The sequence below is a fragment of the Mus pahari genome, chromosome 13, assembly GCF_900095145.1.
Source record: "Mus pahari chromosome 13, PAHARI_EIJ_v1.1, whole genome shotgun sequence".
In the NCBI taxonomy this organism is placed as follows: Eukaryota; Metazoa; Chordata; class Mammalia; order Rodentia; family Muridae; genus Mus; species Mus pahari.
Window position 1 is genome coordinate 28115605 of NC_034602.1, and position 26541 is coordinate 28142145.

Below are 26541 nucleotides of genomic sequence, written 5' to 3' on the forward strand. Positions count from 1 at the left end.
ACTGGGTTCTGATGATGCCGAGTGGTCTTGGTTTCTGTTAGTAAGATTCTTACGTTTGCCTTTTGCCATCTGGTAATCTCTGGTGTTAGATATTCTAGCTGTCTCTGGCTGGAGCTTGTTCCTCCTGTGATTCTGTTAGCCTCTGTTAGCACTCCTGGGAGTTCAGCTCTCTCTTGAGTCCCAGTGGTCAGAGCACTCTCTGCAGGCAAGCTCTCCTCTGGCAGGGAAGGTGCATAGAGGCCTGGAGCTCAGCTCTGCCTCCTGGCTGAAAATGAAGGCCCGAAGGGACCCTGTCCAAGAAGCTCCCTTGCTTCTGTGGCCTGCGCTCTCCTGCACTGACTGGTCTCTGAGAGACCTGGGATACAAGATGGCACTTTCACCTGCTTCCCGGGGTCAGAGCCCTCCAGGACACAACAATCAAAGAAAATGCAAAATGCAAAAAGATCCTAACTCAAAACATCCAGGAAATCCAGGACACAATGAGAACACCAAACATAAGGATAATAGGTATAGATGAGAATGAAGATTTTCAACTTAAAGGGTCAGTAAATATCTTCAACAAAATTATAGAAGAAAACTTCCCTAACCTAAAGAAAGAGATGTCTGCCGGGCGTGGTGGCGCATGCCTTTAATTCCAGCACTCGGGAGGCAGAGGCAGGTGGATTTCTGAGTTCGAGGCCAGCCTGGACTACAAAGTGAGTTCCTGGACAGCCAGGGCTACACAGAGAAACCCTGTCTTGAAAAACAAACAAACAAACAAACAAAAACAACAACAACAAGAACAACAAAGAAAGAAAGAAAGAAAGAAAGAAAGAAAGAAAGAAAGAAAGAAAGAAAGAAAGAAAGAAAGAAAGAAAGAAAGAAATGCCCATGAACATATAAGAAGCCTATAGAACTCCAAATAGTCTGGAACAAAAAAGAAATTCCTCCCAACACATAATAATCAGAACAACAGATGCACTAAATAAAGATAGAATATTAAAAGCAGTAAGTGAAAAAGGTCAAGTGACATATAAAGGCAGACCTATTAGAATTACACCAGACTTCTCACCAGGGACTATGAAATCCAGAAGATCCTGGACAGGTTATACAGATCCTAAGAGAACACAAATGCCAGCCCAGGCTACTATACCCAACAAAACTCTCAGTTACCATAGATGGAGAAACTAAAGTATTCCATAACAAAACCAAATTTACACAATATCTTTCCACGAATCTAGCCCTTCAAAGGATAATAAAGGGAAAACTTGAACACAAGGAGAGAAATTACGCCCTAGAAAAAGCAAGAAAGTAATCTTTCAACAAACCTAAAAGAAGATAGCCACAAGAACAGAATCCCAACTCTATAAACAAAAATAACAGGAAGCAACAATTACTTTTCCTTAATATCTCTTAATATCAATGGACTCAATTCCCAAAGAGACATAGACTAACAGACTGGCTACATAAACAGGACCCAACATTTTGCTGCATACAGGCAACCCACCTCAGGAACAAAGACAGACACTACCTCAGAGGGAAAGTCTGGAAAACAATTTTCCAAGTAAATTGTCCGAAGAAACAAGCTGGAGTAGTCATCCTAATATCAAATAAAATAGACTTTCAACCCAAAGTTAATAAAAAAGACAAGGAGGGGCACTTCATACTCATCAAAGGTAAAATCTTCCAAGATGAACTCTCACTATATATGCTCCAAATGCAAAGGCATCCACATTTATTTATTAAAGAAACTATAGTAAAGCTCAAAGCACACATTGCACCTCACACAATAATAGTGGGAAACTTCAACACCCCACTCTCATCAATGGACAGATCCTGGAAACAGAAACTAAACAGAGAAATTCTTAGGCAAATGGATGGATCTGGAGGATATCATCCTGAGTGAGGTAACCCAGTCACAAAAGAACATACATGGTATGTACTCCCTGATAAGTGGATATTAACCCAGAAACTTAGAATACCCAAGATACAAATTACAAAACACATGAAACTCAAGAAGAAGGAAGACCAAAGTATGGATACTTCTTTCCTTCTTAGAATGGGGAACAAAATACCCATGGAAGTAGTTACAGAGACAAAGTTCAGAGCTAAGACAGAAAGAAGGACCATCCAGAGACTGCCCCAACCAAGGATCTATCCCATAAACAACCACCAAACGCAGACACTATTGCATATGCCAGCAAGATTTTGCTGACAGGACCCTGATATAGCTATCTCTTGTGAGACTATTCCAGTGCCTGGCAAATACAGAAGTGGATGTTTACAGTCTTCTATTGGATGGAACAAAGGGTCCCCAATAAAGAAGCTAGAGAAAGTACCCAAGGACCTAATGGGGTCTGCAACCCTATAGGAGGAACAACAATATGAACTAACCAGTACCCCCAGAACTGTATCTCTAGTTGCATATGTAGCAGAGGATGGCCATCAGTGGGAGGAGAGGCCCTTGGCCTTGTGAAGATTATATGCCCCAGTATAGGGGAATGCCAGGGCCAGGAAGCAGAAGTGGGTGGGTTAGGGAGCAGGGCCAGGGGAGGGTATAGGGGACTTTCAGAGAGGAAACTAGGAAAGGGGATAGCATTTGAAATGTAAATGAAGAAAATATCTAATAAAAAATCACCAATTGTTAATAATAGCTAAAAAAAAAAGATGAAGGGAATTCTAAAACAGGAGTAGTAAAATGAATCTCAATGCTGTATCACCTCTAGTTGATTGATATTAGTTATTCATTGCTTGGTGTTCAAGAACATCAGTTTGTGTCTAAGCCCATTTGGAAAGAGTAATAACTGTTATGTGCATAGGGTAGGTAATTGCAGAAAACAGCCAATAATGTATTAGAGCTTATCACTGGAATAATGAGACTCTTTGGGGGTGTCATTGTCTCAGCCAAACAGGAAAGGATACTTCTATTGTTAACTTATATATGTCCCCTAAAAATTGCAGTTTATTGAAATTATCACAGTGTTTTATCCCCATGAGTCTATGGATTCCTAAATTGCTGATTTTTGAATGATAATAAAATTAGTTATCATGATTGACACTGACAACTACATGGTCATTAAAATTAACTGCTGCTTTGAAAAAAAAAAGAAATAGGAAGACCTACACCAAATCCAGATCTTTTGAGGTGAGAAGATCCACCTTAAATCTGGGCAATACCTTCTGGCCTATGTAAAAACATGGAAGAAGTAAGCTCTTGATTTTTGCCTGTTTGCTCTCACTCTCTCTGGTAAGTATATTTCTTCACATTAGAGCCTATTTCTTTGGTATTCCAGTGTATGCTGAAGAGCAGCTGAGACATTCAGCCTCCTGGACTGAACAACTACTGAATTCTTGATTTTCCATTGGTAGACAGTCATTGTTGAACTAGCTAGACCACAAGTTTATAAGCCATTCTGATATTTCCCATATATTTAGTCCATCAGTTCTGTTTCTGTAGAGAACCCTGACTATATAGTAATGAAGGTCAAGGGTAGGCTTTAGAGATAATTAGGAGGCTGGGGGTCAATGGTAGATTCCACAGACTTTTGGGGTTTTGAGGTGTGTCTGAATAATCAAACAAAGTTGAGAAATAAATAGTTTAGTAACCACTATCACCTGAGAGGCAGAGAGACTGGACTTAGGGTTTAGGAATGATAGATGTAGGTTCTGTGGCAGAGAAGAATGAATTAAATGAAGAGAGACTACAGACATTTCCATCTCTTCATCCCTGACATTCTTTAACTCAATGGTAGCTCTCCACTTCCTCTACCATTGGAGGACCTTCGTCACCTTCATTAGAACTATGTTGGTAGAGGGAATATACAGACACTAAACTGCATGTGTTGGAAAGTACTGTTAATTTAAAGAAGCCATACTCCAGTGCTAGAGACAGGCCATACTTCAGGGGCAGGAATGAGAAGGGTAGTCGGTTCAGAAGGATGAACTATTTCCAGTAGCTGTGGAAACAAGCAGAAGAACTTTTGACTCATGCTGGGATAGTCATATGTCATATAGGGTTTTCTGTTAGTGACAGACTACACATATGATGGTGAGCCCAAAGAGCCGTTTAAAGACCTTTTTTATACATTTTTAAAGCCCAAGAAAGTTTTCAAATCTCCTTATCTTATTTTTGTCTATCTTGATATTGTAAGCAGGATATGAGACCACTAAAGAGAGTTGAATTCTCTCATTTATTTGTTCAATAAATAAGCCATGATTTCTCTGTACTAGATCTTTGAATGTATCACTTACACAGTAGACAGCCTTGAACCACTTGCAAGAGATAGAGAGTGGCTTTGTGGGATATGCAGCTGCACTGTAGTGGGACCTGATCTGAAACCTGCAATTTAATGGTATTGCTGGTATTTATAGTAAAACATCAAGGTTCTTTGTGGATGGGTGGTGATGGGATCAGGCAGGGTGTGGGAGTTGGAGACAGAGGGAAACAGTATTGGGAAAGAAAACTGGAATGGGGGGGCAATTGTGGGAGTGATTTAGAAATATAGTGCAGTGGAAACTCCCTGGAATCCATGAGAGTGACTCTAGAGAAGCCTCTTAATAATGGGGGATCTGAAGTAATGGGGGAACTGAACATCTTCTATAACTAGGCAAGGCTCTGAGCAGTGGGACTTGGACATAAACCCAGCCACCAAACCTTTGACCTACAATCTGTCCTGTCTGCAAGACATGCTGGGGCAATGGTGGCATAGAACTTGTGGGAATGGCCAGTCCATGACTAGTCCAACTTATGGCCTATGCCACAAGAGGTAGCTCATACCTGGCACTCTCTGGATGGCCAGGAATCAGAGGCAACACAGCCCAGAGATCCAGGATAGAACTAAACATTACCGGTGGGAGACAGTGACAATGATATTCTACTATACTTATAGATTGGTGGTAGCCCAATGGTCATCATAGAGGCATCATACAGCAAGTGATGGGAGCAGATGCAGAGACCCACAGTGAACACTGCAGAATAGGGGAAAGATGGTAGGACACCAGGAGAACATGGGCCAAAGAATCAACTAAGCAGGGCTCATAGGGACTCACAGAAACCAAAGTAACAGAAAGACCATATATGATCTGAGCTAGTCCTCTGCATATACCTCATGGTTGTGCAGCTTAGTGTTGGGTTCCCATGTCCAATTGTGATGTAAGTGCCCAGTCTTTTTGTATCTTGTTAGGCAATGTTTGATAGATATCCCCGAGAGGCCTTTTTGTATCTTGTTAGGCAATGTTTGATAGATATCCCCGAGAGGCTTGCTCTCTCTCTCTCTCTCTCTCTCTCTCTCTCTCTCTCTCTCTCTCTCTCTTTGGTAGGGTTGGGTTAGAGAAAGAGTTGATATGGGGAAGAGGTAAGTTTTGGAAGGAACTGAGAGGACTGAGGGAGGGGAAACTGCAGTCTGAATGTATGAGAGAAGAATAAAAGTTCAAAAAAGTCAAGGCTCCCCATCTTCTCAGGTTGCCTCTTGAGGTATAGGCACTCTGCATGCTGAGGAGATAAATAGCTTAGATGTTTATTCCTGTCAGTGAGAAACTTGGTTAACAATCCTATGTCCCCAGAGGAATGAATGGTTTCTGCCACTACTTTTCTAGCCAGGCATGATATTAGAATAGATTTTCTCTGTACAGCAATTTTTTTGAGACAAAGTCTTAATGTGTAACTCTGGCTGGCATAAAATGCACTGTATAGACCAAGCTAGCCTTGAACTCACAGAGATCCATCTGGTTCTGCCTACTGAGTGCTTGGATTAAAGCTGTGTGCCACTATTCCCAGCAAGATTTTTAATTTTGTCATCTTCTTCTTTTTCTCACTCAATATTCATATTCCTGGTGTTCTAGTGAATTGAACTTCCTTTAAAAATATTTATGAACAAAGACAACAACAATACACATGCTAATGTGGACAGAGGAAAGCCATGGGCTTTGACCCTATACCAAGAACTGCAGCCAATTAAGGAATGCTTAGAATGGGAGAAACAGTCTTCCCTGTGGAAGAGCACACCAATACCAAGTGGTCAGCTGTGAAAATATACATACAAGTAATGGCACATAGACTGAGCAGATTGTATTTATGTGTCTTAACATATACATGTATTTATATATAAGCATAAGTACATTTTTTGAAAAACAGCAAAGAAGGCTATATTATGAGAAGTTTTTTGGTTTTTTTTTTAGGATGAGGGAAGAAAGGAAAGGGAGAAATGATGAAATTATAATCTCAAAAATAAAAGAAATAATAAAAATATTTGTGTGTGTGTGTGTGTGTGTGTGTGTGTGTGTGTGTGTGTGTGTGTGTGTATGTGAGAGAATGTGTGTATGTGTGGGTATTTGCACATGCCTGGAGTAGTGTCCTTCTCCTCTTCCTCCTTTTTTCTTCTCCTTTCTTCTTTCTCCTTAGTCCTTCCTTTTTTCTTCTTTCAGTTTGTCTCCTCTCCACCTCCTATAGCTGAGGACCAAACACAGGGCCTTTCACTTGCTAGAAAAGTATTCTACCATGGAATAAGTCCCCAACCACTGCTTGAACTTTTTTTTTCAAAAAGATGGTTCTGTTTGGTTTCTTCTCTAGTGTGGCAGACAGACAGACATGATCTTGTATCTCTGTTCACTATAGTCCTAGGACATTGTGGTTAATCATAAAAAACTTTTCCTTTGCTTGATTTTAGAGACACAAGAAGGGGCCTGGACTTTATTGTCTTTTAAATTCCTCTACTCAGGGTGAGTCACGAACCTGTCACATATGTACAAAGAGACACGTAGTAGTAGTGGCAACTGCAAATTAGATACTTTGCAGATATTATCCCATTTGTCCCTTCTGGGCATGATTTACCAAATGAGAAACTGAGGCCATAAAAGTTGCCTATCTTACCTCAGGCCCCATACTTCTGAATGGCTAAGGCAGGACTTGCCCAAGTAGGTGTTCTGTCAATCTTGACTTCTCTATTATCCTTGTGACTCTTTCCTGCTGCATCTTACATATAAGATTTATGTTGAGGACAGATCAGCCAACCACATGGACATATTCCCCTAGGACACACATCAGGTGGTTTGTGCAATTTTTGCAGAGTCCAGTCATGAGACAGGTGACATCTGAGGATAACTCCCTAGAGATAGAATAGTCCTCCCTGCCCTAATGGACAGCAAGGGCTGATCTAGAGAGCTTCCTGGGGAGTATTCTGGATGAAAGTGTGAGGATACCATTTATATCCTTTCTTCCTTCTGAAAATGTGGGTTATATTCCACTACCTTTTTTTTCTTGAGACAGGATTTCTCTATATAGCTCTGGCTGTCCTAGAACTTACTCTGTAGACCAGGCTAGCTTCAAACTCACTGGAGATCCTTCTTCTGCCTCCTAAGTGCTAGAATTAAAGGTGTATACCACTACTGTCTAGTCATTCCATACTACCTTTGAGGAAAAATAATAATATTGTATCTCCTATGTCTGGGAATCCTCCTCTCTTCTCATAAAGGAAGTTTCAGAAAAGCATACCATGTCTTAGTGCTAGATACACATTGACAAGTGTACATCCCTGTGGAGGATACTGTACCATAGGGGTCTTTATTATAAAGGACATTTGAGGGCTGGAGAGATGGCTCAGCAATTAAGAGCACTAACTGCTCTTCCAGAGGTCCTGAGTTCAATTCCTAGCAACCACATAATGACTCACAACCATCTGTAATGGGGATCCGATGCTCTTCTCTAGTGTGTCTGAGGAGAGTACAGTGTCACATACATGAAATAAATGAATAAATCTTTACTACAGGGCAATAGTGATAAAAACTGCATGGTCTTGGTACAGAGACAGACATGTTAATCAATGGAATAGAATTGAAGATCCAGAAATAAAATTACATACGTATGGACACTTGATCTTTGACAAAGAAGCCAAAAATATACAATGGGGAAAAAAGAAAGCATCTTCAACAAATGGTGCTGGTCTAACTGGATTTTGGTATGTAGAAAAATGAAAATAGACCCATTGCACTTTGAAAATAGTCACCTTGCACAAACTCAAGTCCAAGTGGAGCAGGGACCTCAACATAAAACCAGATACACTGAATCTAATAGAAGAGAAAGTGGGAAAGAGCCTTGAACTCATTGGCACAGGGGGAAATTTTCTCAACAGAACTCCAGTGATGGACACTCGAAGATCAAGAATTGATAAATGGGACCTCATGAAACTAGAAAACTTCTGTAAGGCAAAAGACATAGCCAATAAGACAAATCAGCAACTGACAGATTGGGAAAAAAATCTTCACTAACCCCACATTCAATAGAGGGCTAATATCCAAAATATATAAAGAACTCAAGAAGCCAACCACCAAAAAAAAATCAAAGAACCCAATAAAAAGTGGGGTATAGAACTAAATCGAGAATTCACAGCAGAGGAATCTCAAATGGCTGAGAAAAACCTAAAGAAATGTTCAAAGCCCTTGTTGATCAGAGAAATGCAAATCAAAATGACCCTGAGATTCTACCTTACACCAATCAGAAAGGCTAAGATCAAAACCTCAGGCAACAGCACATGTTGGCAAGGATGTGGAGAAAGGGGAATACTCCTCCATTGCTGGTGGGATTGCAAACTGGTATAACAACCCTGGAAATCAATCTGGAGGTTCCTCAGAAAATTGGAAATAGATCTACCTGAAGACCCAGCAATACCATTCTTGGGAATATACCCACAAGGTGCCACACCATGCCACAGGGGCACATGTTCCACTATGTTCATAGCAGCCTTGTTTGTGATAGCCAGAAGCTGGAAACAACCCAGATGTCCTACAACAGAAGAATGGATACAGAAAATGTGGTTCATTTACACACTGGAGTACTACTCAGCTATTAAGAACGAGGACATCCTGAGTTTTTCAGGCAAATGGATGGAACTAGAAAATATCATCCTGAGTGAGGTAATTCATACCCAAAAGGACATGCATGGTATGTATTCACTAATAGGTGGATACTAGCCAAAAAAAAAAGTACAAAATACCCAAGTCCACAGAACTCAAAAAGCTCAACAAGCTGAAGTGCCCAAGTGAGAATGCCTCAGTCCCACTTGGGAGGGGGAAGAAAGCAACCACGGGGAGGGAGAGAAGGACCTGGGGGGGGGGAAAGGAGATAGGGGGAAGAGGGGAACATTATCTGGTATTGGATTGGGGAAAAGGACTGAAACCCTGAGGGTCAGCAGAAAGAATGGAAACAGGCAACCTCAGGAGGTAGGAGGTTAGGGGAACCCTACAGAATGTACCAGAGACCTGGGAGGTGAGAGACTCTCAGGACTCAAAGGGAGGGACTTTAGATGAAATGTCCTGCATTGGGGAGAGGGAACTTACAGAGCCCACCTCCAGCAGAAAGACAGTGCATCAAGTGAGGGATGGGGTTGCCATCCTACAGTCAAAACTCTGACCCATAATTGTTCCTGTCTGAAAGAACTTCAGGGATGGACATAGAGAGGAGCCTGAGGTAAAGAAGGTCCAGCAACAGTTCCAAAGTGGGATCCAGCTCAAAGGGAGGCCCCAACACCTGACACTATTACTGAGGCTATGGAGTGCTCACAAAACAGGACCTATCATGACTGGCCTCTGAAAGACCCAACAAGCAGCTGAGTCAGATGCAGATATTTGCACCCAACCAGTGGATAGAAGCTGCTGACCCTGTGGTTGAATTAGGGGAAAGCTGGAATAAGCTTGGGAAGAGATCGACTCTGTAGGAGGACCAGCAGTCTAAATTAACCTGGACCTCCAAGATCTCTCAGACACTGGACCACGAACCAATCTGCATACACCAGCTTATATAAGGCCAGCACATATACAGAAAGGACTTCCGGGTCTGGGCTTAGTCGGAGAAGATGCCCCTAACCCTCAAGTGACTCTAAACAGGGAGTTTAGAGGTCTGGGGGTTTGGTGGAGGATGGAAGGTGGTGACATCCTCATGGAGACAGGGGATGTGGAGGAGGTATGGGATGTGAAACAGTCAGAGGGTGGACCAGAGGGGGAATAAAATCTGGAGTTTAAGACAAACAAACAAACAAACAAACAAACGATTTTTAAAAGTAAGGACATATGAATTACATTATTTAAAAAATAGAATAAAGTAAAACAGAAATCCTGAGACTGGCTGAGATTCTAAAATTCGGTAGAAATAGCGGGAGAATTTCTAAAGCCTTTTCAGTTTCTACTACCAATTCCACAAAGATACCACAGTATTTTTCCATTTGGACTTTGTCTGTGCTTGAGTACTTCCTAGATTGCAATATCTGGGTGACTTTTCTAATGCTCCAATCCATACCTCCCCTTCAGAAGACTTCAGATCTCTTTACCTGCAAAGGAAGTCTGTACAGCTTGTGACTTGTTCTCTGTCTACCCTGTTCTCTTAAAAGTAATGCACCTGCCCTTGTTATGTTTTTGTGGCGTTAAGGATTGAACCCAGAGTGTCACACATTTTGTCAGCACTTTATTACTGAACCATATTCCCAGACCCCCAAGTAAGAATTTTATTATTCTGTAATAGAATTATAAATAAGATCCAAGGGACAGGGATAATTTCATATAGTTTCTCCAAGAAATATGTAGTATAGGGAGATTGCTCAGTTGGTAAGACAGTTTGCTGTTAAACCAAGAGGACCTGAGTTCAATTTTTCTATACTCATATAAAAGCCCAATATGACTACTTGTGCTTTTATAACCCCAGCATCGAGGGTGGGGTGAGAGGTGTGATGGGAGGTGAAGACAAGTGTCTTCCAAGAGTTTGAATCAATGTACTACATACACATGCACACATTTTACACAATATGATACAGACACACAGACACACATATGTATAGCATCAAGTAATTTATTAGGTGTACATTTAAAAGAAAGATGGTGTAACATACCATAGATTATTATTGCCTACCATAGAACTATTACTATACATTTAAAACACTTTAGTTTTGTTGGTAAATGTTGACTTTTTNATACAGTGCACATGTGCACACACCTCAAATGCCTTTTAAACTATTATCTTCCTGTTCCTATATTCTTGTGTGTGTGTGTGTGTGTGTGTGTGTGTGTGTGTGAGAGAGAGAGAGAGAGAGACAGAGACAGAGAGACAGAGAGAGACAGAGAGACAGAGAGACAGAGAGACAGAGACAGAGAGACAGAGAGACACAGAGAGAGAGATGTCTGAGTAAATTAGTTATTTGTATGTATGTGTACATGTGGATGCCAAAGGTCAAAACTGTTGTCATTTGTGCTCCATCTAAGTTGTTTGATGCAGAGTCTCTCCCTGAATATGGACCTGACTCTTTTGGCTGGACTAACTGGCTAGCAAACCCCTCAGTATCTTTTGGTCTTCACTCCACTCCACATACACCTAAGCTAAGTCTGCAACATCTAGCTTTTGAGTGAGGTTCTCAGGTAACATACACTAACCTTGATCTAACTATGTCAAAGATATCCATAAATTCCTGATCCTCTTGTCTCTACCTCCCAAGTGTTGGGATTTCAGGTATATACAACCAAGCCTGGCTTTTTACGTGGATTCTGAGGACCCAAACTTAGGTCCTCATGTCTGAAAAGAAGGCACTCTACTGACTGAACAAGTTTCCTAGCCCCATTAATGAGTTATTGTTTGTTTTATGTCCATATACATAAAATACTTCTGACTTTTAGAAAGTAAAGGGATTCCATTTCTTTTAAAATTTTATATGTTCACTGATAACATTGGAATCTATGGACTTCCATAATAGCAAATTCTGTATACTGAATTGGGTCAACTTTCTCACTGACTGTTTCTTAACTGTGACACAGCTGTCATATTCCTACATGATAAATATATAATTGTGTAAAATCTTTTCTAGAATTGTCTATAAGTATTTGAGTGAAACACCATTTGAAGAATACCAAGAGAGTAACTACTTTAATCGATTTTTACAATGGAAATGGCTAGAAAGGTAGGTTTTAATTTAATAGTAACTAAAAGTAATAACTTTTCACAATGCATACTATTTGATGTTAACTTTTCTACCCATTACAATACTACTGGAAATCTTGGTTGTACATATTATTTTACATAGAAATGTTTAATAGGTAGAATACTATGTAATTTCTTATTCTTATGATTATGAATTCTTATGATTCAGTAGACTCCATTCTTTCTCTTTAAAATGGTAGTTCATGCTCATGGTACATGGTTAGAAAATAAAACATTTTGGCTTTATAGTAATACAATGCAGTGGTTGAAACTTCACAGTCTAAGCCTCTGTTCAAATTCTTGCTAGCTGTGCAGCATTAGGGAAGTGACTTAACCACTGTGAGCTATAGATCCTTTTTCCGTACAGAGATACTTACACCCCTGTCTTAGTTAGGGTTCCTATTGCTGACAAGAGACATCATGACCATGGCAGCTCCTATAAAGGAAGACATTTAATTGGAGTTGGCTTACAGTTCAGAGATTTAGTTCATTATTGTCATGGTGGTGCACAAGCAGACATGGTGCCAGAGAGGTAGCTGACAGTTCTACATACATATTGGCAGGCAACAGGAAGACAGAATGACTCTGAGCCTGCCTTGGGCTTCTGAAAAACCAAAGCCCACTTCCAATGAGACATTTTCTCCAGTAAGACCATACCTACTCCAGCAAAGCCACACCTCTCAGTAATGCCACTCCTATGAGCCATTTTTATTCCGACATCCAAAGAACTCTACACTACTTGACTCTTGCTTGGAGATACATTTATAATGCTTAGTCCAGGGTTTGGCGCACAAAAGAAGTGCCATAAAAGCATCAGTTGCTATCAGTACAATTGTGATTACTATTTCTAAAATGATTATTGATTATTGTAAATTACCACTAATAATTGACATCTGACTCCTCACCCCCATTTTTGAGGTGAAGTTTCATCATATAGTCTGGTTGGTCTCCAACTTGCTGTGTAGACCAGGCTGACCTTAAACAGATCTGCTTGCCTTTGCATCCTGAGTACTGGGATTAAAGCTGTGTGCCATCCTGCCCCTGCCCCCACCCCCACATTTCTTTTTGAGAGGTTACATTTTGAGGTACTTTATATAAAGAAAAGTCTGCTATATTTATATAGTTTTCTTTGGCAACCTTTTGACAGGTTGGAAAATATGCCAAAGATTTTTCCCTGAAAGAGAAGATTGTTCCATGAGCTGTAAACATACATATTTCCTAGAATGGGTTGCTTGCATACTTGTCTTAAATTATGCAGGATAATTGATCTGTTCTGTATTTGTGTCAGTGTCTTTAATAAATTTTAAATGTGCTTGTTTCTTGAATGAAAAGTTGAGAACTCTGATGTCTGAGCATAGACACCTTCATCTCAGGCTCTCTGTTTTAGACAATATGGGCCAACAGATGGGGTTAACACCAGCTTTAGGTGGGCTTTTCCATTTTATAATAACAGTGTGATATGACATCTGAAACTTTTTTTAATTGGTTAGGCGTCCAGTAACAAAGAACACATTCAGACAATATAGAGTTCTAGGAAAAGGCGGATTTGGAGAGGTGAGTAACCTGTGCCAGTTACAGCAGTAATTCTGTTAGGGAGATATCTGGCCATCTACACTCAGGAGTCCAGGTAATGTATCAACTTTGTCAATACACTTATCTCCTTATTGTGCATTTTGAGAATAGTTTCAGGCAACTTGAAATGAAGGTGGATCTTTGAACAAAATGTACTTTGCTTTAAGCTTTAAAACAACAACATAATAAACTTTTTATTTTGTTACTTCACCTTATACTTTCCAGTCTGACAGAAGCTATTTTTTCATGGTTGATGTTCAAGTTAGGCAGTTTGTCCAGACTGAAAAATTTGTGAAATTTCTGTTATTCAGGACTACCTCTAAAGTTTATGTTGCATAGAGTACTACTTATATTCAAAGAGGTGAAGTCTCACCAGCGTATCCAAGTTAGGTTCTGGGCTCTAGAACTCCTAGTGCCTCAGCAAGCTAGGACCACAAATAAATACACGCCGTTGAATCTAACCAGACAACATTGTCAAATACACTTATTTAACTTTGTTGTATTTTGACATTGTCTTAGTTTGCAGTCTAGTGTTGTGATAAACCACTCTGACCAAAAGGACCTCATGGAGGAAAGGATTTGTTTTTCTTATACTTTGAAGTCTCCAACTATCACCAAGGAAGGCCACAGCATGAATTCAGGCAGGAATTTGAAGCAGCACCATGGATGAATGCTGCTTATTGACTTCCTTCCTCTGGGTCATGTTAACCCAGCTTTCTTATACAACCCAGGCCCACCTGCCCAGGGTGGCTGGACCCTCCTCTATACTTAACAACCAAGAAAATAGCCCACAGACATGCCCCAGGGCAATCTGATGGAAGCTATTCCTCAATTGAAATGTCCTATTCTAAGCTCTAGGTTGTATCAAATTGATGATTTCAGAGGGGAAACTAGAAAAGGAGCTTGCATTTGAAATATAAATAAATAAAATATCTAATAAAAAAAGAAATAAAACATCAAAGACAAACTCCAAAAAAAAAAAAAGAAAAAAGAAAAAAGAAAAAGAAACTAATCAGTATAGATATATATGTACCTTATACCTGCCTCAAAAGGTATTCATGGCCTCTTGTGATGGCATATGCCTGTAATTGGGAAGCTGAGTTATGAAGATAGCAAGCTCTAGACTAGCCTAGATTACATAGTGAGGCCCTGTCTGAGAAAAAAAATGTGTTTGGATCTAGGAATATAGAATATAGTACAGCCCTTGCCTCACATATGCACGGCCTGAGTATGATCCCCAATACCTTTAAAAGAGTATTTTAAAATGTATGAATTTAGAAAATTCTAAGAAAGAAAGAAAATAAATAAATAAATAAAGCACGGGATTTTATACATTAAAAAACCAAACATTACATCTCTTAGAAACTATATCCAGTGAAACAATCACAGATACCAACAAAATCATTTGGCACAATAAAGCACAAAAATGATGCAAGCTTTACAACTCTAAAACTATATATTCAGTGAATCACAAACAGAACAGGGAACATCATTATAAAACATCAAAATATAACAATTCTAAAAGGATGTATTCAGTGGGGGCTGTCGTTCCAAGGCTAGTGGCATATTTCCAGGAGCAGGTGAATAAGTCTTTAACTGTCAGTGCTCTTAACTGCTGAACTAACTTTCCAGCCCCATGGTCAATTATTATTTAACATCTAGTGCCTGATTTTTTAAAATAAATCTTCAATGTATAAATTTAAACTATTTTAATTCTTTCTAATTAAGGCTTTCTTTACCATATACCAAAACCCACCTCCGATGACACATGTGTAGCCATATAAATTTTATTGTTGGGAAAATTTTTATCAATCATAATAGTTTTATAAATGATTTAAAAAGCAAAGCATTGATTTCTCCAGGGATAAGGTCATGTTAGTGACCCCATCTCTAGGGATGGTTTCTTACCCATTATTCTCGCTTAAGATCTTGGCCTAGGCTACCAGGAACATGTAAATAAGAAAAGGAATAAGAAAAAACAAAACAGATAGATTGCCATGAGAACTACAGCTCAATATTTTTTTTCTGGCAAAGAGTTCCACGACGGGTTCCAGGAGGCCTCCCCGTTTTGAGGTCAATCACCTCAGTCTGTGGAACTTGTCACACAGATCCTATTGGAAGTGGTCTGGCAAAAGAGGAAGGAGAAGCTGCCATGGGTTAGGTGAGCCATAAAAAATGTGGCCCCAAGGGCTGGCCACATTTAAGAGCAGCCCAGTTGAAACATAATAAGTATCAATAAATAATTTGGGGTTACCCATAGGAAAGTAGATTCTAATAGCTTAGAAGGTAGATATTGACCCAGCTCTTGTGTTGATTAAGGTTTATTGTAAATAAAAAAGTTGTGCATGTCTTTTATCTGGGAACTAAATGGTCTAAAGTGGAGTAGAAACCCCAGGTCTGGATTGAATAATTTATACAATAGGAGCCTTACTGAGTAAGTGCAGCGTTAGTTATAGTTCCCTGTCAGCCTCAGTTCCTAGCATTAACACCTATGATTTACAAAATAAGTAAATCACATCTCCCTTCCCAATGAGCTTGGAAGGGAGACGTGATTTACTTGTTTTGCAAACAGTAATTCTCTTGCTTGTGATTTAAGTGCTATCAAGTCAATGTGCAGCGTCCTACGGGAAGCACGGTGAAAAGCATTTGTGTATGACTGGTTCCAAAGGTAGCTCAGTGCTGTGAGAAGAACGTGCTGCACAGCTGTGCAAGCCCAAGATCAAGTCCTGCTTGCCATTTCCAGTTGTGTGATCTTGGGTAGCCATCTCGACCTCATCTTTGGCAGGAGAGAGTGATGGGCCCTGCGTTAGCTTCTTAAGTACATGGAGCTGTTATACCCAGCCTTGAACTTTTTAGGAAAAACAAAACAAAACAAAACAAAAAACCCCCAGAGTCTTTCAAATTTTAGTCTAAAATTTTGCTTTTATAAGAATCTAAAGACATATCAGGACATACTTAAATAGACTCAGCATTATCACAAAGAAAAACAAGTTCCCTTTGCATCTTGATAAAACACAGTTTCATTCACTTCATTCCCGGCAGCTACTAGTGACAAGAAACTGGGAGTCTGAGGAAGATTCGACTGGAAACTTCTAGTTATCAATACCCAGATGGCCTTGGCTTATCACATGTGGTATCTAGCCTTTACCAGGGAAGATTATCATAGAGAAAAAAAAGTTTTATTCATATACCCTAAAAATATCAGTTATATATAAATCTTCTCCTTCCTTTAAACTAGGTTTGTGCCTGTCAAGTACGAGCTACAGGAAAAATGTATGCCTGCAAAAAACTAGAAAAAAAAAGAATGAAGAAGAGGAAAGGTGAAGCCATGGCTCTGAATGAAAAAAGAATCTTAGAAAAATTGCATAGTAGATTTGTAGTAAGTATCTTATTTTAGTCACAGTATGTTAATTTTTTTATTGCTGTGATAAAATGTGTATCTAAAGCAACTAAAGTAGGAAGGGTTTATATTAGCTCATCATTTGAGAAAAGATACAGACTATTATGTCAGACAAGACATGACAAGCAATGTAACATGGTGGGTGACTTTGCATCTGCAGTCAGGAGACAGAAATATGACTTTTGATGTTAGCTTGTTTTCTCCTTTTACTCAATATGAGATAACAGGCTGTCGGGTGGCACTTCTGCTGTTCAGTGTAGGTCTTCCCTGCTCAGTTAAATCTTTCTGGAAGCACCCTCCCAGACACAGGTTTGTCTCCTAGGTGATTCTAAGTCCTGTCAAGATGACAAAGCTTAACTATCACAGTCTTTCAGTGTATATTGTTTGAGTCATAGCATTTTGGTCAGTAGTTCTGCTATAAACTCTGATTCAAGTTATGGACTTAGGGGTTATTTTTCTTCATTGAGTTTTTGTGGAGTTTTGCTGTCCCCTGTTAGAAATTATTTCACTTTGTAATGATGTCCTTCTTATTTAGTCTTGGTAGGATATGGCAGTGTTGAGCCTGCTGTTGGTTTGTGAGTTGTTAGCAGTTTTATGCTGTCCACCATACCATGCTGTCAAGTTTTCTTCACACCTTGATGATTCCTGATGAGTGCTTTTTCTTCACCTTGTGATAGCCAAGCTCCTGATCAGCTGCCTCCTGTTGATCAACTCTGGCTCATCAGCATGATCACTTTGTACTTAAAGATTCTTTTTCTAGTTCTTCTAAAGTGGACCTCCTCTGCTCTCTGGTCTGTCACTTTTCCATCCTTTGATTTTCTTTCTTTCTTTCTTTCTTTCTTTCTTTCTTTCTTTCTTTCTTTCTTTCTTTCTTTCTTTCTTTCTTTCTTTCTTTCTTTCTTTCTTTTTCTGCTCCTGAAGTGTTTGCCACTGGACCCTCAACTACCATTCTCCACTTGTAAGATTTTTCAAAATTGCTGGTAAGAACTGAAGATGTAGTGGACTGGTGTGAATCAGAGGACTGATCCCAGGTTGTAGGCTGTGTGCTGTATAGTGTAGCTTTCCCACTCCTACTTAAGTATTCATTGGAGCATCTGTTGAAGTATGAAGATTGGTTAAGACGGAGGATAAATAATGGTTGTACAATGATTTTTAGTGTTAAAATTTATTTCCTTGAAGTCATTTATTTCTTGGTATCAAGGTTAGCTGCTTTGTAGAGACAGATATTCTAAACCAGCACCTCTTCATAGCCAGCATCTGTATTTAGTTGCATATGTGTTTGCTATGACAGTTTCACATGGAGTGAAGTAACACTTATCTTAGAGCTGTTTAAACATATTGTATTACCTTGAAGCATAGAAACCTCAAATTTAGCTTTATGAGAGGGATATAAGTAGTTATGGCTCATGACACAACATAGTTTTGTTTCTGTATTTTTTGTCTTCTTTCAAAGAACCTGGACTTCATTTTATCTGTCATTCTGGTTTTTTTTTTTTTTTTCTGTTTATAATGAATCATTGGCAGTTTCTGACCTACCCTTAAGTCCTGGTCCTTCCCACTGCCTCCTCATCTATGCAACAACACCCTCTCCAGAGTTCCTACTATCTGCACTTGCCCATTGCAGTCTGTTCTCCATGAAGTAATAATCTGTGGAGTTAAATAGTCTACACTTTCCTACTCAGGCTGTTCTCTAATCATTTTTACACTGAGAATGAAATCAGCATTTGCTCCAGCCTCTCAGGCACTGAGCCACTAGGCTCCTGTATCCTCCACCACCCTGTTTCCTAAGGTGTCCCATCAGGCCTGGGAGCTGGATGTGCCCTCTATCTGAAATATGGCTACCACTTCTGCTCATCCTTGAATATCCTCTTCTACTTCTGCATTAGTCACTCCATGCATCAGAGTGATGTTTACAGAACAGAAAATCAGAACCAGTTGGTGTCTTGTTCCCTACTGGGTCCTGATACCTAGATAAAGGCTGGCATGATAAATGGTTCTCAAGATTATTTTTAATATGCATTAAATGTATAAGGGATTGATATTCATTTACAGGAGGGGAGAGAGTAAGGGTTTCTTAAAGCATGAATGAGAAATTTCATGCAGTTTAACTCTGGTCCAACTTATGTCAACTGGTGATGAAAGTGTACAGCAGGAGTGTTGTGGATGCTTCGTCCCACCCACCTCATTCTCAACCCTCTGCAAAGAAACACTTTAATTAAAATTCAGGCCCCACTCATGATTAAGAGTTCTAAGAAAGCTGAAAAGATGGCTCAGATATTCAAGGCTAAGCTTACAACCAAATTATTAGGACCTCTAAGCAAGCTAGCTTTACTTTCTAGCACATATAATACACATGTAGAGCTATTGGAACTCTCCCCTATGACTAGTACACACACTCTTACTATCTCTACTTAACATTAGATTGAAAATTCTAACCAGTGCAACAAAATCAAGGAAAGAAGTTAGAGTTACATTAGGACTGGGAATAAAGCTAGAGAAAGAAGTAAAAGAGTAAAAGATTCTCTTTATTTTTAAACAATATAACTGCATGTGGAGACAATCCTAGACTTTCTAGATAATTAACCTAGGGTTCAACTAAGTGATCAGAAGTGAGTCAGCCACAAGTAGTTAGGAGGTGTGTCTGTCTGTCTGTACTTGTGAGTACACACCAAGTTCATGCCTATGTATGTGCTTCCAGAGGCCAGAGGAAGAAGTTGAATGGCCTACTTATTTTCTTGAGACAGCCTCTGACTGAACCTGGGATTTGCTGGTTTGTTTGTTGTTTCCAGCTGGGCTATCTGGCTAGCAAGGCTGATCAATTCTCATTTCTCCTTTCCACCCCAGGACGGGATAACAGGGATTCATGGCCGTGCCCAACTTTTTTTTTTTTTTTTTTTTCAAAACCTAGATCCTCATGTCAATGCAGCAAGCACTGTTATCTAGTGAACCGTGTCCCCAGCCTGGAAAGCATATTGATAGCATTTATAACAGCACCAAGAGCCATCACAGTTTAAGCAAAAGTCTTACAAACTGTGCAGGACCTCTATACAGTAAGATGCCATTGTAAGAAATTAAAGAATGCCTAAGCAGAGGGGAAACATTTTCCCAGACTGGATGGTTCAGTGTTATGAAGATGCTGGTTCTTCTCAGTTGATCTAGAGATTAAATGAGTTAAGTATAATCATGATCAAATTCCAGCAGGATGGGTTCATGTGTCCATGTGTGCATTTGTGTTTGAATCGTCAAACAAGACAATAGAAAGGTGAGCAAACCTTCTCAGGGTTTGGGAATGTAGCTCTGTGGTCGAATACCTGCATGACAGATAGAACACACTAAGTCCAGCTAAGAGGAAGAGGAGAAAGAGGTGGAGAAGTAACATTATTTTTGGCCAGGTGCACCTGTAATTCCAACTATTCAGAAAACTGAGTCAGGAGAATTACTTGATCCCAGGAGCTCAAAGCCAGCCTGGGAAAAACTCATTTCTTCAAAAGCAAAACAGAACAAAAAGCATAATGATATTTCACAAAAAGGCTACAACTGACTAATGAATATATGAAAAAGTATGAGGAGTATTCATTGCAAATAACAAGGATGACAGTTCAAGGCTAGCCTTAGCTATATTGTCATTCGGAAACCAACTTAGGTCACATATTGAGACCCAGTCTTCCAAAACCAAGGATTGGGGATATGGCTCAGCATCATAAAAGTAAAAGAAAAACAACAAAACTCCTCAATAGAAACCGTTAAACCTTAACCATCCTGGCTCAAACCAAAAGGATCAATACCACCAAATGTAAGAGGAGTGTGGTGCAGCAAGATCTTGACAGCACTACTGAATGCAGGTACTCTAGAAGTTCTTAGTGTCATATAGTCAGACCATAGTGTGGAGAAATCAATATCCAACTACTCAATTTCCATGCAGAACTGCACAAGATCTTTGCTAAGTAAAGATTCAGAGGCATATGATGTATGTGTGTGGTGTGAAATTCTCTGAAGCACATAGTGTTTGGTGTTTTATTTATAAACCTAACAGATAATTTGGATTGTTGATAACGAACAGAGTAAGTCAGCAGTGAACAAGCAGTTTTGTTTTGTTCTTATGATGCTGTTGTTTTTAGGTTAGTTTAGCCTACACTTACGAAACCAAGGATGCTTTGTGTTTGGTGCTAACCATGATGAGTGGAGGGGATTTGAAGTACCACATTTACAACCTGGGCAATCCTGGCTTTGAGGAGCCGAGAGCTGTGTTCTATGCTGCAGAGCTGTGCTGTGGCTTGGAAGATTTACAGAGGGAGAGAATTGTATACAGGTAAGAATGGTGCGACCTGTGTTAAAGCCTGTTCACCTAAGGCCTGGCTTCCACTGGGAGTTTCCTCCGGCTCATACTTGCTGTCATGGGATGGGAAAGGGACCACAGGGATGCCTTGGGTGGCATTCTGAGGGGGATTGTCCCTTAAACTGTAGGATACAGCCAGTCAGAAATATACCTTGGTTTCCTTCTTAGTTTATCTTTACTCTTCTAAGAAATTATCTTTTTGAAGGGGAACTTTTCCCCTTACGTCAATCAAATAGACTGTGTGAACACGAGAAAGCCTGTATCCACTTAAGTCAATCAAATAGAGCATGTGAGCATGAGAAAGCCTGTATCCAGAACTCTGAGCTACTTGATAACTCTGAAAAACATCCATAATGTTCCAAGAAAATGACAGAATCAATTAAGTGTACTGTTTTCTTTTCAATTTGGAATTCATTAAGAAAATCAATTTAAGCCAGTGATAGCACATGCCTTTAATCCCAGAACTTTGAGATCCAGAGGCAGGTAGATCTCTGTGAGTTCTTGGCCAGCCTGTTCTACAGTGTGAGTTCCAGGACAGTCAGGGTCACACAGAGACACCCCATCTCAAAAAATTTAAATAAGGCCAGGTGTGGTGGCACATGCCTTTAATCCCAGCACTCGGGAGGCAGAGGTAGGCGGATTTCTGAGTTCAAGGCCAGCCTGGTCTACAAAGTGAGTTCCAGGACAGCCAGGGCTATACAGAGAAACCCTGTCTTGAAAAACCAAAAAAGAAAAAAAATGTAAATAATAAAATAAAATTAAGCTTTGTGGTTAGAATTAGCTTAAGCAATCAGTATACTAAAATTAGAAAATAATTCATCTCTCCTAGATATTAGGATTTTAATATAATGAATCTCATTTTGATCAGTTTCCCTGGGCACTTTTGTTTTCTCTTTCACCTGCCAACCAATCCCTAGTGAGAATTTCTTTCCTTTAAAACAAATATTTGTTTGTGTGTGAATGTGTTTGTAGATGTGTCCATGTTGCCAGAAGCACATGCATGAAGGTAAAGGATGGCTTTGGGTGTCAGTTCCCTCCTTTCAGCTTGTTTGCTGCAGCGTACTTCAGGAAAGCTGGCTGTGGGCTTTTGGGCATCTTTTGTCTCTGCCTCTCATTTCATCATAGGAACACTGGGATTATAGATGCATTATTATATCACCATAGGTTTGGGTGTTCAATTCAAACACAGAACCTCATGCACAGCAAATGTGTATACCCACTGAGCCATCTCTCTAGCCTTCTAAAGAGAATTCTTAACCTTGTGCTTTTTAAAAATAAATTTCAGAGTGGCCTGTATATTTCTTCTTCCCCACTCAGTTGGCCATCACTTCACACTGTTTTCCATGGTGAACAGCTTAGTCCATGTCTTTCTCTTGTTAGACAACTGGCAGAAGCTTGAGTTGGTCTCCATTACTGCTGTGCTGCCCAAGTGCGTTTTCCAGAAGATGAAACAAGGCATGTTTGAATGCAGATCTGACCCTACTGTGTCTTCCTCTGGTATAGGACCTTTATTCGCCAGGTCAGACCCTTTATGATAACAGCTTCTTACTAACTTCTCCAGCCATGTTTCCTGATAACCCATATCGATTCCTTCAGTCCTTGTTAGACAAGTACATATGTGGTTTCCAAAACATTTACGAAGTCTTTATAACTCCAGTCTTGGCAGTGTCCTCCTCTGTGGATGCTTTCTTCACTGCAACCCCTCTTCATGTTGATATGAGGACCTCTGCTCATCTTTCCTGAGTTATTCCAGGAACGTGTCTTTCTCTTAGTCACTCTTTTATTGCTGTGAAGAGACATAATGATCAAGGCAGCTAATAAAGGAAAACACCCAATTAGGGGCCTGCTTACATTTTCAGAGGCTAAAGTCCATTATCATCATGTAGGTTGGCACTGGATTGGTAGCTGAGAGCTACATTCTGATCTATAGACAGAGAGGCAGAGAGAGTCTAGGCCTGGCATGGGCTTTTGAAATCTCACAGCCCACTACCAGAGACACTTCCTCTAACAAGACCATACCTCCCAATTCTTCCATCAAATATTTCCACTCCCTGGTGACTAAGCATCCAAATATATAAGCCTATGGGAGCCATTCTTGTTCAAACCACCACATCCCTTTCCTGGCAGCCTGAGTGCTGCCCCTCCAGCATCCCTATAGTGCTCTGAAGGGCAACTCTCAACCTAGAGTTTGGTCACACCAGACTGTGAGCTTCTCAAGAGTCCCTGCTCTTGTTCATTCTATAATGATGGACCTTCATTTTTTTCTCTGCCTTACATGCTTTATAACAGATTGTTTCCCACAGACCAGAAAACTAGCACTGAAGAGGAGCTGATAGAGCCTGCCTGACCTTCAGCCAGTGAGCAAAGGAAAAATTACTGACCTGACCATGATTTTCTAGAGACAGAGGTGCCACATCTAAATTGTGGATGCTTTGTTTGCTGTTATCTAGAAGTCACATTGATTTGGGGATCAAATCTGGCAGGCGTACGATTCTGGTTTATTCCAGGAGTAAATGGGTTTACAAGGGACTTCAGGCAAGACTCACCTGCTTACCTTCAAGTTCAAGATGAATTCCTAGCTTCCCTGGAAGAATCTCATTTTCTTAATCTTTTACTGGCGTTTAGGCAGCACCATAGAGAAGGAATGATTGGGGCATTTCTGTGGAAGCTGGTCCATTTCTCCCTCTGTATCCACAGTACTTACTTTCAGTGGTACTTCAAGTGTTTGGTGAATGACTTTCAGCTTCTAAAAATGGCCTTCTCTTTTGTTTAAACACTGGTATGCCTCAAGGAAACACGTTTTATTTTTAATGTCTTCTTTCCTGTGTTTAGAAGTTGGCACCTGGAAATTTTTATTAAACCATATGCTAGAAAGATGAGATTTATTTTGTTTGAGATAGGGTCTCACTATGTAGCTTTGGTTGCCTTGGAAATTGCTATGTAAACAAGGCTGGCCTCAACATCATAGAGATCTTCCTGTCTCCACCTCTGCTGGGATTAAAAATGTATAGAACCACTAGAGATGAACTTTATTAAAACTATGAGCTAGAGAGACAATGTAGTTTTAAAAGTTTGAAACTTTTTTTTTCAGCACTCTCGAGATCAGAAAAATGGAAGAATGATGTGAAGAACATGGCAGGGCTTCAGTTAATTCCTTGCATTCAGAATTGAGAGACTAAGGGAGGGAGCATAGTGCCAGGATACCTGGCTTCAAGCAGGTACCTTGGCACAGTTGAGTCTTTGCTAAGGTGAGCCTGTTCTTTCCATACATTTGAATAAGGTCAACTCCTGAGAGTCTTTCAGGAGACCCACTTTTATTTTTGTTTTTTTCAAGACAGGGTTTCTCTGCCTTAGCTGTCTTGGAACTCACTGTGTAGACTAGGCTGGCCTCGAACTCAGAAATCTGCCTCCCTCTGCCTCCTGAATGCTGGGATTAAAGGTGTGTGCTACCACGCCCAGCAGGAGTCCCACTTTTAATGAGTCTGGGAAGTGGGAGGAGAAAGCCTCCTTAGGATGGATGTGCTTCTGTGAGCATCCTGAAGGCCAGCATAAGAGTCCACTGGAACCCATGTGCTTGGGGGAGATAGGCAGAAGTGATCAGGGCCTTCTAGGTCCTATGTTGTCTCTTGATTTATAGCTTATTTAAGGTGAAGACATTAGAAGAAGCAATAGTGTCACAAGGGTCTTTTATCTCACATTCTACTGGAATAGTCTGTCTTTTTCTTTTCTCCAGAGCCCTCTTGTGTTTGTTCAAACAAGAAATCAGCAAAAGTGCCTGGCTTGGGATGGTTCAGGAATACTGTCAGCCAGCGAGACTGTTGTAATACTTGATAGGCACGAACAATGAGCTGCCCAGGCCCATAAGTACAAAACAGGATCCTGGCAACAAAGACTTGCTTGTATGATCCATGGGCTGTCATGGTTGGTTTTATACATCTGCTTTGCAACAAACACACTTTTTAGAAAACAAAAAGCAAGTGAATGAAATCAAGTGTATATATTAGAAAAGTCTTGAGATTCTCTTTCTCTGTGTCTCTGTGTCTCTGTCTCTGTCTCTCTCTGTGTCTCTGTCTCTGTCTCTGTCTGTCTGTCTGTCTGTCTGTCTGTCTGTCTGTCTCTCTATCTCTCTCTCTCTCTCTCTCTCCCCTCTCTCTTTCTGGTTTTTTAAGACAGGGTTTCTCTGTGTAGTCCTGACTGCCCTGGAACTTGCTTTGTAGAACAGGCTGGCCTTGAACCCACAGAGATCTACCTGACTTTGCTTCCCAAGTGCTGAGATTGAAGGCATGCACCACCATTGACTGGCAAAAACATTTTTGATTTAAGAAGTCAACTTTCATTTAAAATAAAACAAAAAATTACAAATTAAATAGGTACTTCTGTCTAGCTCCGTTCTTCACTCCCACACTCTTACCAGCATTCTGTTGTCCACTGTCACATGTCTCTACAGGTGTACTCTGGAAGGGTTGCAGGATATGTCTTGTCCCTGGAGTCTTCCTGCTCAGCTCTCTGCTTCCTATCTACCATGAGGCAAACAGCCTCCAATGTCATATAGACCTCCCACTACCATCTTCTTTTTCATTAAAGTCCTAAAAGCAGCGAAGCCAGCCAGCTCCTATGACTGTGAGCCAAAAGAAATCTTTCTTCTTTTAAACTGTTTCTCTCAGTATTTGTCACAGTGACAAAAAGTCTAGAATTGGCAGTTTTTGTTTTTGATATTTGTTTTTAGTGGTGCTGGTGATACTGGGGATTCATACTTACAGATGTGTGCATGCTATATTCTTAGACTTTTACTGGCCATTTTATATATTCTTAGGTAAATTTTGTATACAAATAGTTGCATATTCTTAAATTGAGCTATATGTTGTTTTATTGTTTTGAATTTTTCTTTATATATTCTAGAATCAATTTATATATTCTTTATATAATTAAAAACATTCCTCCTATTGTGGTCCACCTTCTTTCTCTTTCCTTTCTTCTATCCATTATCTACACACACACACACACACACACACACACACACACGTGCGCACACTCACTTTTGTAGTTGGAAGTGAGAGTATTGTTTCTCAGCTGTCTCCTTTCTGTTGGAGACGGTTTCTCACTGACCTGGAACTTCACCAAGTAGGCTAGGCTGACTGGCCAACAAGTTCCAGGGATCTGTCTGTCTGTCTCCTATCTAGACATTGGTGGGATTACAAATTGAGTTTCTGATGCTTGCTAGGGAAGTGTTTTACTAATTGAACCATTTTCCCAATTCTTTTGCTTTGGATTTTTCTTTTCTTCCTCCTCCTCCTCCTCCTCCTC

At 40.1% G+C, this 26541-nt stretch overlaps 1 protein-coding gene across 1 annotated transcript in view; it reads left to right on the top strand.

Annotated features, from left to right (window-relative positions):
• Grk4 (G protein-coupled receptor kinase 4) overlaps window positions 1–26541 on the top strand; it is a 104051-nt gene that overhangs the window by 42106 nt on the left and 35404 nt on the right. Inside the window, exons 6-9 of the mRNA XM_021210771.1 lie at window positions 11817–11909; window positions 13420–13483; window positions 16740–16880; window positions 21020–21210. Coding sequence (XP_021066430.1) covers window positions 11817–11909; window positions 13420–13483; window positions 16740–16880; window positions 21020–21210 — 489 coding nt within the window. The remainder of the gene's footprint in view (window positions 1–11816; window positions 11910–13419; window positions 13484–16739; window positions 16881–21019; window positions 21211–26541) is intronic.